At 34.3% G+C, this 13,511-nt stretch overlaps 1 protein-coding gene across 2 annotated transcripts; it reads right to left on the bottom strand.

Moving 5' to 3' along the window:
- Nucleotides 1-2,448: 2,448 nt before the first annotated feature.
- Nucleotides 2,449-12,215, bottom strand: LOC133043773 (NKG2-A/NKG2-B type II integral membrane protein-like). Of its 2 annotated transcripts, XM_061125001.1 has the most exons (9): nt 12,086-12,210; nt 11,032-11,144; nt 10,160-10,387; nt 9,676-9,774; nt 9,148-9,201; nt 8,481-8,632; nt 4,947-5,047; nt 4,518-4,638; nt 2,449-2,573 (listed from the first exon to the last, which is right to left on the bottom strand). In XM_061125001.1, the coding sequence occupies exons 3-8, from the start codon at nt 10,344-10,346 to the stop codon at nt 4,521-4,523; spliced, it is 711 nt and encodes a 236-aa protein (XP_060980984.1). In that variant the 5' UTR covers nt 10,347-10,387; nt 11,032-11,144; nt 12,086-12,210; the 3' UTR covers nt 2,449-2,573; nt 4,518-4,520. The 2 variants fall into 2 exon arrangements, with proteins under 2 accessions (XP_060980984.1, XP_060980985.1); XM_061125002.1 differs by lacking the exon at nt 4,518-4,638 and having other exon boundaries at nt 12,086-12,215.
- Between the last annotated feature and the right edge of the window lie 1,296 nt (nt 12,216-13,511).

Genomic DNA, 13,511 nt, shown 5'->3' with positions numbered 1-13,511 from the left:
TCAAAATCAAGAAAAACAGGAAAAAAGAAAAGAATAACAAGAAAAAGTTATTGCACTTGGAGGGAAGAAATAAAATGTGATTATTCAGAGATGCACTATCTATTTATATAAAAAATCCAGAGGAATATATATTTGAAATGATAAAATTAATACATACACTCAGAGAAGTCATTGGGCACAATTCTCTTTGCAGCAGCAACCACGGCTACAAATTTAAAAACAAAATTGCTATTTAGAAAAGCATGGCTATGAAGTGTCCATATTTGTGTGGACTTTCAATATTTGAAACTATAAAATATTATAGGGGGATTTCGCTGCTTGTCCAGATTACCTGCTTCCCAGTGCAGGGATTGGGCATTCGACCCGTGTTCACTGAAACAAGATACCACATGCTGAACAGGGTCACACAAATAAACAAATAATAAAAATTGATCAATAAAATAGGGAGAATTTAAAGAAAACCTAATTGATTGGAAGGATAAAGCATGATATTGACTGGAAGAGTCAGTATTGTAAGATGATTATTTCAGAAATTATTTTAAAGATTAAATGCAGTCCCAAAGCTGTTGTTTTTAAAAAACTTTATTGAGGTATAATTTACAGAGCATAAAATGTATGCATTTAAAATATATAAATCCATGATTGTAAAATTATTCACAGTTTACAGCCACCACTACTATCAAAATCTAGAAAGCATTCATCACTAATCAGTTTGCAGTCTTTTCCTATTCCCATCTCTTCACAACCCTTAGAATCACTAATCTACTTTTGATCTCTCTACTCCTGTTTTTGATATTACATGGAAATGGGCTGACACAATATGCAATCTTTTAGAAGTTTGAATGCCATAAACATCCTCTTGAGCAAAAAAAGTGAACACAAAAGTAATGATACCTATATTTTTGAGTGTGTGTATGATATTTCAATGGGGTTTCCCAGGTGGCCCTCGTGGTAAAGAAACCACCTGCCAATGCAGGAGATGAGGGTTTGGTCCCTGGGTCAGGAAGATCCTCCAGGGAATATGAAATGCTAGCCCACTCCAGTAGTCTTTTTAAAAAATTAATTAATTTATTTTAATTGGAGGATAATTACTTTAAAATATTGTGGTATTTTTCTCATCCATCAACATGAATCAGCCATGGGTGCACGTGTGTTACCCCATCCAAGAACCACCCCTCCCACCTTCCTTCCTGCCCCATCCCTCTGGGTTGTCCCAGAGAACCAGCTCTGAGTGTCCTGCTTCATGCATCCATCTTGCACTGGTCATCTATTTTATATATGGTAATATACATGTTTCAATTCTCTCAAATCATCCCACCCTCGCCTTCTCCCACATACTCCAAAAGTCTGTTCTTTATATCTGTGTCTCTTTTGTTGCCTTGCATATAGGATCGTTGTAACCATCTTTCTAAAGTCCATATATATGCATTAACATAGTGTATTGATGGTTCTCTTTCTGGTTTAGTTCCCTCTGTATAATAGGCTGCAGTTTCATCCACCTCATTAGAACTGATTCAAATGCTGGGAAAACCGGTCAACCATATATTAAAGAATGAAACTAGAACACTTTCTAACACCATAAACAAAGATAAACTCAAAATGGATTTAAGATCTAAATTTAACACCAGAAACTATTAAAACTCTTAGAGGAAAACAGAGGCATAACACCCTCTGACATAAATCACAGCAAGATCCACCTTGCAGAGGAATGGACATAAAAACAAAAATATAAATGGGGCCTAGTGAAACTTAAAAGATTTTGCACAATGAATGTGCAAAGAAACACCAACGTTAAGAAGAAACAAAGAGATCAAATGAACAACTTGATCTTCCACTTCACAGAACCTCAGAAAGAAGAACAAGGACCAAAGTTAATGGATGGAAGGAAATAACAAAGATGGAAGGGGAAATAAATAGAGACAGAAAAGCAATATAAAAGATCAATGAAACTAAGAGCAAACAGAAAACTTGAAAAATACATCATAAATCATATTTCCAGGCATATTCACATAGCGTATAGTAGTGGTGTCACTGCATTAGCCTCTAGACAGGTTGACAACTGGGCGCTTGAAAGGTGGGTGCTGTGATTAGTTGTTCCGTCGTGTCTGACTCTTCGTGACCCCATGGACTGTAGCCCGCCAGGCTCCTCTGTCCATGGGGATTCTCCAGGCATATGAATGAATGTTCAAAAATTTTATAAGAAGTACAAGATAAATATTAAACCAAATGTCTGTCTTGTGAAGTACTGACTGCCTTATATGCTTACTTAACAAATGAAATAAAACAAAACAAAGTAGAAATCCAAGCTTGCATCACAAGAAATTAAAAATGAAAAAGGTAAAATTAGGTGAAATTAAAACCAAATGAAGTAGAAGGAAGAAAGCAATAATTAGTGCAAAATCAAGACAAAGGACAAAATTGCAATATGGAGAAACAAGACCAAATGTATTCTTATTGAATATATTTAATAAAATGGATAAAAAACTCTTGAAAAAAATTGAAAAGGGGGAATTTCCAGGTGGTTCAGTGGTAAAGACTCCATGCTTTCACTGCTGATGGCCCAAGTTCAATACCTGTTTGGGGAAGTAAGACCCAAAAGCCATGAGGTGAGGCGAAAATACTTTTTTTTTTTTAAAGAGGAATCAAATCTTTTACATGTATAACAAATAAACGGATAATGTATAGTTTTTACAGATACTAAACAGATAAAAAGCAATATTATGAATACATTTTAGTGTCCATATAAAATAGAAAAATCCTAAAATCCAAATCACCAAAATAAAGCACAGCAAATAGAAACCTGAGTAAACCTAACATATATTGTAAAACATTAAGTTCATTATATAAACCTTTCTACAAAATAGTTCTAGATGCTCAGATGGCATTGGTAGTGAATAATAACACGTAAAAATGTAGCAGTACTCTTTCACAAAGTTTCAGGTAAAAGAAAAAGAGAAATACTTCCTAATAATAGCTTTCGTAACAGCCTGTCAAGTACGTAACATAACTGAAAACTCAGTTCAAGCTCTTTGTGAATGTAGATGAAGAAAAATAGCTTAATCTAGATATAACATATGCACTGATTTTTTAAGAAAACGGGCAACACAGATGATCACTGTGATTTTATTTCAGAAGTGCAAGATTGGTTTAATATTGGTTTAATGGAAGAAATAAAGGTAATTTACTTCATAATCATTATACAAAGAAAACATTTACCATTCCAACTGATGGAAAATAATGCAAATGTAACATCAACATCAATTGATTATAAAATTTGTTTGAAGTATGAGAATATTATGGTTTCACATGAGAAACATATGATGAAAAAAACCTTAAGATAAATCTCATATTTAAGGATGAAATATTGAAATCTCTTCCTTGACTAAGAAGAGATAGATACAGAATCTTTGCTGTACCTTCTATTCAACTTTGGAAATTAAATTGTAGTCTATGAAAATAAGTCATGAAAAAAAATAATTGCACCTGAAAAAAAGACATGAACAACTATTATATATATACTAATCTCATATAAAATCCATAAGAATAAATATTTGAAATGATGGGCTTAATACAAAAAGTCTGAGAACTTATTGACTATAAGATCAACATGTAAACCTCAATATATTACTCTTTACTGCACCAAAAATTACTAAAATTTTAAAAATAAGAGTGTCATTTACAAAATCATGACTATGAAACACCCATGTATATTTAACATCTCAAAATAGAGAAACATAAAATCTGACAGGGAAAATTTAAAGAAAACCTAACTCATGGAAGGATAAAGCATATTGACTGTAACAGCCAATATTTTAAAGATGTCTCTCTTTATAAATTATTTTAAATATTAAATGCAATCCCAAGAAGTTTTTATTTAAAACAGATTTATTGAGGTACAATTTACACACCATAAAATCCATCTATTTAAACTATATAAATCAGTGATTTTAAATATGTTCACAGTTTACAACCATCACCACTATCAATATCTAGAAAATATTCATCACTGATCAAGTAGCAGTCATTTCCTTTCTCATCTCCCCATAGCTCTTGGTAATTGCTCCTTTTGGTCCTTGTTCTCAAATATCAAATTTTTTGACATTTTATATAAACAGACTCAGAAAACGTGACATTTTAGGAAGTTTGAAAGCCATAAACATATTGTTGAGTAAAAAACGACCAGACACAAAAGGAGTGATATCTATACTTTTCGGTGTGCATATTATATTTCAACAGTGTTTTTAAAATTAATTTATTTTTTATTGAAGGAAATTTTTTTGAATTTTTATTTTGAATTTTTATTTTATTTGAACCTTTATTTTTATGTCTATTTTGAATTTTTATTGAAGGAATTTATTGAAGGAATTTTTATTGAAGGAATTTACAGAATTTCAATGTTTACCTCAATGGTATTTGAAAACATTATTAAAACAAATAATTCATTTCAAAATTTATGTAATCACAACAATATTTCCTTTTCATAAAAGATAAAGTTACTCAACAGCATCCAAACTCACTTTTTAATTCTCAAGCTTATGCTTGCAATTATATCCATTTGGAGTCTGACAGTCTTCTGCTCTTATGCCCCATGAGGATAGTACAGCACACTTATGTTCATTAGGTGAATAGTCTTTTATCCTGTTATTTAAAAAATGCATAATTCTGTTGTATTCTATGAAGACAACACATGAAACAATAGTATTTCTATGTAACTGTAATAAAAGATATTTTGAAAATGGGTAATGATGTTTTTAATAAAATTTCAGTAAGAGTTTTTTATTAGGAAAATGGGTTACAGAGTAGCCCATTTTTGAACATTTTTATCAACATTTTATTAACTTTCAACATCTTCAGCTTTCTATAATTCAATGAAAACAAATGTATTCATATTATTAATATTTCTTTATGTTTCCTCTTTTTTACAGCATTCATTTTGAAAAACTTACTTTAGTTTGAAAATTGAACCGTTTAGCCACATCCATGGTTGCCCACGACCTTTACGAAAGACTGGAATCCACGATGTAATTGATAGGGACATCAGAAATTTCTAGCCCAAAATAAAGAATTTTCACTTAAATATCATTATGAAAAATTTTTATTAATTTTTAAAATGCAAGTCAAAGGATGAATTCTTTCAAAGGATCTTTAGTTCTTTGAACAAAATGAGTATGTTAGATTTTACATCTAACACTATAATACATAAAAGTTGAGTACACCAAAGCCTTGGACTGTGTGGATCACAACTCTGGAAAATTCTGAAAGAGATTGGAATATCAGAGAAATTGGTATTTCTTACCTGCCTTACCTCCCTCCTGAGAAATCCGTACGCAGGCCAAGAAGCAACAGTTAGAATCAGACATGGAACAACAGACTGGTTCCAAATAAGGAAAGGAGTACGTCAAAGCTGTATACTGCCACCCTGCTTATTTAACTTATATGCAGAGTCCATCATATGAAATGGCAAGCTGAATGAAGCACAAGCTGGAATCAAGATTGCCAGGAGAAATCTCAATAACCTCAGATATGCAGATGACACCCCCCCTTCCCCCTCTTATGGCAGAAAGTGAAGAGGAACTGAATAGCCTCTTGATGAAAGTGAAACAAGAGTGAAAAATCTGCCTTGAAACATCATTTGAAAAACTAAGATCATGGCATCTGGTCCTATCACTTCATAGTAAATAGATAGGGAAACAATGGAAATAGTTACAGACTTAATTTTCTTGGGCTCCAAAATCACTGCAGATGGTGACTGCAGCCTTGAAATTAAAAGCCACTTGCTTCTTGGAAAAAATGCTATGACCAACCTAGACAGCATATTAAAAACAAAGACATTGCCGACAAAAGTCTGTCTAGTCAAAGCTATGATTTTTCCAGTAGTCATGTATGGATGTGAGAGTTGAACCCTAAGGAAAGCTGAGCACTGAAGATCTGATGCTTTTGAACTGTTGTGTTGGAGAAGACTCGTGAGCGTCCCTTGGACTGCAAGGAGATCAAACCAGTCAGTCTTAAAGGAAATCAGTCCTGAATATTCATTGGAAGGACTGATGCTGAAGCTGAAACTCCAATACTTTGATCACTTGCTGTGAAGAACTGACTCATTGGAAAAGACCCTGATGCTGGGAAAGATTGATGGCAGGAGAAGAGGATGACAGGAGATGAGATGGTTGAATGGCAAACTCAATGGACATGAGTTGGAGCAAGCTCCAGGAGTTGGTGATGGATAGGGAAGCCTGGCGTGCTGTGCAGTCCATGGGGTCTCAGAGTTGGACTTGACTGAGTGACTGAACTGAACTGAACTTAGTTCTTTGAATAGAATGAGCATGTTAAATTCTAAATGTAATACTAAAATCATAAAAGTTGTAAGTTGGAATTTTTAATAGTGGAATAAATATTAACCATGTCTACTTTTGATTCAAAATTAATTCAAACATTTATACTTATCAGATTCACAGTTTTCTAATGTTAATAAGGAAAATTCTTCCTCTTCTTTTTTTTTTTTTTTTTTTGAGGACCATTTAATAAAGGGATTATTTACAAAGACATGAATTAGTTGTACATATCCAACAAAAGAATACACTTAGTATATCAACTTGGGGATATTGACAGCTGTGAACTGTGTCTAACATTAAGCCTGAGGGATAAGAAGGTGGAGTAATTGAATAGAATATGTGCAGTAAGGAAAATTCTGATTCATGTAATTTAGTTTTTACCCATGTCAAAACTAACATAACAAGGCTTTAAATAAGTTTTAAGATTCTGTGATGTTCTTTTTTTCTGGATACTGTGAGTATATCATTGCATTTCTCTACTATTATACGTTCCTCAAAATTTCACTTTTAGAAGAAAATTAAGGGGATGAAATTGAGAAATTAAGTGACATGAGAGCCGAAGATTTAGTTTTCTGAGTCTGACACCGTTCTTTGACTAGATAAACCCCAAAGCAATCTATTTCTGAGGAATCTAGTGGATGAGACAAGGGGTCAGAGAATCACTTCTCTCTGTTACTCCCTGCTCAGTTCAACTGTAGACACGGTAACTAATGAAAGACACAAGAAAGGAAACCCTGCATGGTGGGAAGAGAAAAGTGAAGAAGTTTGAGACTATCCAGCAGCCCTAAACCTCTGTAATGTCTAATTAATTCTCCATGATGAGAGAACAAGGTGGGAGGTGCAGGAACAATAATTACGGGCATCTTGTATAGGGGACTTGATGAAAGTGAAAGAGGAGAGTGAAAAAGTTGGCTTAAGGCTCAACATTCAGAAAACTAATATCATGCCATCTAGTCCCATCATTTCATGGAAAATAGATGGGGAGACAGTGGAAACAGTGTCAGACTTTATTTTTCTGGGCTCCAAAATCACTGCAGATGGTGATTGCAGCCATGAAATTAAAAGATGCTCACTCCTTGGAAGGAAAGTTATGATCAACCTAGATAGCATATTAAAAAGCAGAGACATTATTTTGCCAACAAAGGTCCGTCTAGTCAAGGCTATGGTTATTCCAGTGGTCATGTATGGCTGTTAGAGTTGAACTGTGAAGAAACCTGAGTGCCAAAGAATTGATGCTTTAAATTGTGGTGTTGGAGAAGACTCTTGAGAGTCCCTTGGACTGCAAGGAGATCCAACCAGTCCATCCTAGAGAAGATCAGTCTTGGGTGTTCATTGGAAGGACTGATGCTGAAGCGGAAACTCCAATACTTTGGCCACCTCATGTGAAGAGTTGACTCATTGTAAAAGACCATGATACTGGGAGGGATTGGGGGCAGTAGAAGAAGGGGATGACAGAGGATGAGATGGCTGGATGGCATCACCAACTCGATGGGCATGAGTTTGGGTAGACTCCAGGAGTTGGTGATGAACAGGGAGGCCTGGCATGCTGTGATTCATGGGGTCACAAACAGTCAGACACGACTGAGTGGCTGAACTGAACTGACTGTATAGGGGACTACGGAGGATGAGATGGTTGGATGGCATGACCGACACAATGGACATGGGTTTGGATGGGCTCCGGGAGTTGGTGATGGACAGGGAGGCCTGGCGTGCTGCAGTTCATGAGGCCGCAAAGAGTCGGACTCGACTGAGTGACTGAACTGAACCGTATCCTCCCCACCATCAGATAAAGTGACCTGGGCCTCTTACTTCCAACACCCAGTGCCTAACCTAACTCTAGGAGGTGGCACAGGTCAGCCTTTCCTCCTGTGTTGAGAGAATCCTGTGGGTAACACAGGTGAGCCTTACAAGGTGGTCCATCAGAACACCTGCTAACAAGGAGCAGAAGAACTGGAAATCACCAACTGGGCATTAATGGTTTAAAATGAAAGTAAAGTATCATAAAGTCATATTCCATTGTTTAATGGAATATTAAGAGATCTTAAAATAAGCCAACTACAAATATGTACAAAAACACAAGTGAACTCTAACAAATATAATATTGACTGAATCAAGCCTTTAATAAAGTGTTGGAAACACTTAATATCTTACCATTTCCTCTTCATTATCTATGTAAAGCAGAGTAGAATTCTTAGTAGAGCAAGACATCAAACTCCCATTCAATGTTTCTTTTTCCAAACGAATAGAATAGCAATTGTTGGAATATGTAAACCACTCTTTTGAACAACAACCACAATGAAATTCTGGAGAAAGATTATGAATTACTATTCAAAGGCAATTTGAATTTTAAAAAACAGAAAATTAACTTACATGTATGCATAGATATAAACATGTATGTATATATATAACATAGCTATATGCCCTCAAGGCTGGTACATATAAAACAAATCTCACATACTTTCACAGCGTCAGTCTCTCATACCCCAATTTATGTTTCTATATAAAGCAAACATATAAAAATATCTCCTTTTAAATGTCCTAAAAATTAAGAAATGAAACTTTTATTTTCGAGTAGCAAAGTTTTTTGTCTTTTACCATATTACAGCAGGCAAAAATTGGAGTCAGTTGCCAACGATGGATATGGTGATCATCTTGTTGCATAGGGAAAAACACTCTCCCATAATCATTATTTAGGCAAGTTTGTTGCCCGCTTTTGTAATTTATCTTCTACACCTAAATCCTCTCTTATTTTCACTAGCCTAAGATAGAGACAAAACACAAATTGTATTTATATCAGAGCTTTAAAATCATTATGTACCTTTCTGAAGTCTTGCTATCCGAGAGGAGTTATTCTGCTCCCGTATTACAGTAGCTACAAAATTAATCATTATAAAAATTAACATTGCTCTAAATACATCATAATGATTTATTTGTGAGTTTGAAATTCAGTTTATTGTTTAGGATTAGAGTACTCTGGAATAAAGCTGATTTTACCAAGAAAAATTAATTGAGTAATGAAGATTTGCTGGAAAAAATATTTTAAAAACCTAAAGGAGTAGATTTTACCACCTCTTACTAATTTTAAAAATTAATTTGTGTTTCTCAATAAGATCTTTCAATCTCCTAAAGCATGCTTTTGAGTTATGAAATCAGAATATCCATATACACACTCTCTGTAATTATCTTGTGTTGTATGTTTTCCACAAATTCCAAATAACATTCTGCATTTAGTCTAATTGCATGTATTTTAATGATAGACACATTCTATAATCTTGTGAAATGTTTACAGGACTGACCATCGTTAAAGTGAAAAGTTCCCTTATAGTTTTTACAGAAATGTACTTACAGGGAGTAACAACGATCACTGTCACCACAGTGGACATCAAGACAAGGCAGATGATTCCCAGGATCCCAGCAATGCACTTCTCTGGAGGTGATGGTGAACCTGCAGGGAGATAAAAGGAGACAATGAGAAAGGAGTGAAGGAGTGATGGGGACAGTTAGGTTTTATATACATGAGAACCCATATGAACAGGGATTTATGGATATAAACTTGGACCCCAACCCATTTCTACCACTGTAGTCTTTAATATATGTTGCATTTTCAGCGAATATAATGCTGAATGAGTTGTTGATCAAAGACTTCAAATTACAGCAATGCCAGAATTAAAGTAGTCTTCCAATCTCACATTAGAATACCACAACCAACTTTAAGCTCCCTTTCTCAAAATGAAAAATATGTGAGCTTTTCCCCTGTTCGTCCTCCACACCTCTGCACACCAACTGCAAATCCTAAAACAGTTTCTTTGTGTGACTAGTAAGTGTTTTACCTTTGGAGTGGTAGTTCTTGTCATTCTCACGAAGATTCTGAGGAGCATTTTGAAGATTTAGTTCTGCATATGTTAATCCCTGCTCAGTTATTGAACTGGAACTTTTAGAAATCTTCAGTTTCATTTGCTGTCTCTTTGAGCTCTTGACTGCCTTCAGTTCTACATAAGTTTCTCCTTGGTTATTCATCTTTGCAGCTGAGTGAGGTCAAGGACTGTGCTCTAAGTGAACTGAGGAATAAGTGGTATAGGTGAGGTAAGAACCTTAGTATAATAAGATGGGTGGGGCAAAGAGTTTAGTGTTCACTTTGCAGCTGAACAAACATAAAATCTGCTTCTAAATTCCTCAGTACTTTAAACAAGCCCTTTCATGAAAGAATACTTTTTAAAAAATGTATTCTGTATTTGACAATATATTATTGGTTGAAACAATGAAAAGCAATAAACTAGGGAGCAGTAAAGAAATTAGTGGCTAATAATATCTTCACTGAAGTCAGATTCCACAGAAATATTTTAAAATCATCATAATGCTTGTATTAAAATTAAAATGTTCTATTAACAAGGGAGATTCACCTATATTTGTAGTAATTTTGAAATTTAATAATGACTTAAAGACTAAGTTCTTTAAAGATGAGGAGAGAGAATGTTGGCATATATAACAATCTGCTGCATTAAATTACACTATTTCGTGACTTACTTCGATGAATGAAAAGGGGTGTCAAATGGTGTTTATTTTGAACGGTGGAGGAGTTCTGAGAAATCATTAAAAATTGAGGAAATGTTTCCTGTATTGTAAAATATCACATGACACTAATCATATGTAAACTAAACAATATGAAAAATAAAACAACATAAAAGGATTAAAAAATACTTACTTTACAAAAGTTGTTGATAAGTGATTTAATGGCTAATATTTGAACCCACAAAATGAAAAACAGGTATAGGTCATTTATGGAAGACACCGTTGGTTCAAACTTTCAGAAAGATCCTATAAATGTGAAAGTTAGTAAAGGTCATTTTAGTTGTATAAGTGATGGTGATTACTTATGAAAAATCCAGATAACATAACAATAATTCAGAAAGTTGATGCAGTAGTGAGAAATATCTGGAAATGAATTGCAGCTTTTAAATTGACAAAATGTGACCTTCAAAAAGTTATTTAGTATCTAGTATCATATTATAATCTAAAATGGAAATAAGGTTATGTAATATCTAGTGCATGTAACATTGAACACTCAACCTGGCACTTATAAGTTCTCAATAATTATCAGTTTTAATTATTATTTTGGTCATCATTTTTATGGTACTATTTCTTATTTATATCAGTTAGTATCTTTAATTAGTTTAGCATATCATTTATGTGATGTCTGATTTTTAAAAAAAATGCTTTCATTACTTACAATTAAGTTTAAATTAGCCTTTAGGAAGTTACCTCAATTTGATTTTTATTAAAAATTTGGATTGTTGCATTCAATCTAATACATGTATGAGGAATTATGTTTGGCCTTTGCTATACAATGAATTCCTTTCCAAGAATCTATTTGTAAAGTTTGAGCACAAATATATTAGCATATTATTGTACAAAAATCTTACCTTCTACTGATCATAAAATCCAAAACTAATTGTTCCCTGTCTTTGGGAACAATGAGGTCTTTGGGTTCCACTTAGTATTATATACAAACCCATTCATGCTGTGTGTATGCACTTGAGTAACATTCTGCAGACAATAATTTTAATACTTGGAGAAATGGTCCATCATATTTGATATCTTATTATTGCTTTTTACTTCAAATTGTTTTTTAAAAAAACAATGTTCTACTTTGATTTTGCCATATATAAACTGTACTTCACTTGCATCACATTTAACATTTGTTAGTTCCCACTAAGTGAGATGGTCTAATAGAGAGACAAGAGAGGAGAGACACATACCTTCTGTTGGCCAGAAAGTCGTGCATCCTTTAGTAGGGAGGTCAGGTTACTCTCATAAAAGAGGCCTGCTATAGCTGGATAACAAAAGGAGAAATTTAAAAACATAAATCCAGGACAAGAATAAGCAATGTCTGTGACTTTCACAGACTGCCCTGTGAAGGCTCAGAGTGAAGCAAGAGTGGAAAAAGTTGATTTGTCATCAATGTGTCACTTCAAGTTTGAACAGGAAATTCTCACACTTAGGCTATTTGAAGAGAGTGTAGCTCATCACACACCTCCAGAAAATAGGAGACTTTGGGCTGCATTTAAAAGCACAAATGGATCTCTAAGTGTGTTATTTATATTTTCCATTTTTAAATGCCTCTGAGAAATTGTTATCATATTCTATAAGATCTGAGGAGGTGGAGGTTTAATCACCTATACAGGTATCTTGTTTCCATCTCGGTCACATACACTGAAAACTTAGAATAGCTCAAGTTTTACTTTTAAAACTAGGTTGCTAAATCTTGGCAGTGGATACACCTTTCCTTCACATCCATTGTTATTTTACTTCTATTGTCATAGAAAAAGTTCTAAAAATCATAATCCCATTTTCAACAGGTATTTAAGGATATTTGTCACTAATTATTCTGCAGAATTGCTACATTCCCAACCATATTGTGTCTGGTACAAAGGCCATCATTTTCAAAATACAACTTCTTTTCTCTGCCCTAGTTCTTATATTCAGTTTTATTCTTTTTTTTTTAAATTTATTTATTTTTTCAGTGGGTTTTGTCATACACTGACATGAATCAGCAATAGATTTATACATATTCCCCATCCCGATCCCCCCTCCCACCTCCCTCTCCACCCGATTCCTCTGGGTCTTCCCAGTGCACCAGGCTCGAGCACTTGTCTCATGCATCCCACCTGGGCTGGTGACCTGTTTCACCATAGATAATATACATGTTGTTCTTTCGCAACATCCCACCCTCATCTTCTCCCACAGAGTTCAAAAGTCTGTTCTGTCCTTCTGTGTCTCTTTTTCTGTTTTGCATATAGGGTTGTCGTTACCATCTTTCTAAATTCCATATATATGTATTAGTATGCTGTAATGTTCTTTATCTTTCTGGCTTACTTCACTCTGTATAATGGGCTCCAGTTTCACCTATCTCATTAGAACTGATTCAAATGAATTCTTTTTAACGGCATTATATTCCATGGTGTATATGTACCACAGCTTCCTTATCCATTCATCTGCTGATGGACATCTAGGTTGCTTCCATGTCCTGGCTATTATAAACAGTGCTGCGATGAACATTGGGGTGCACGTGTCTCTTTCAGATCTGGTTTCTTCAGTGTGTATGCCCAGAAGTGGTATTGCTGGGTAATATGGCAGTTCTATTTCCAGTTTTTTAAGAAATCTCCACACTGTTTTCCATAGTGG

Source organism: Dama dama, chromosome 22 (assembly GCF_033118175.1).
Source record: "Dama dama isolate Ldn47 chromosome 22, ASM3311817v1, whole genome shotgun sequence".
Taxonomy (NCBI): Eukaryota; Metazoa; Chordata; class Mammalia; order Artiodactyla; family Cervidae; genus Dama; species Dama dama.
The sequence above is the reverse complement of the archived record's forward strand: the minus strand, read 5'-3'. Positions and strand labels throughout refer to the sequence as shown.

What these genes read in the sequence shown, in the direction of transcription:
- LOC133043773 (XM_061125001.1), bottom strand. Translation starts at nt 10,346, where the DNA reads ATGAATAACCAAGGAGAAACTTATGTAGAACTGAAGGCAGTCAAGAGC. An exon ending in GATAGCAAGACTTCAGAAAG is followed by an intron (nt 8,633 to 9,147) that starts GTACATAATGAT and finishes ATCTTTCTCCAG; the next exon opens with AATTTCATTGTGGTTGTTGT. An exon ending in GGTTCAATTTTCAAACTAAA is followed by an intron (nt 4,639 to 4,946) that starts GTAAGTTTTTCA and finishes TTTAAATAACAG; the next exon opens with GATAAAAGACTATTCACCTA.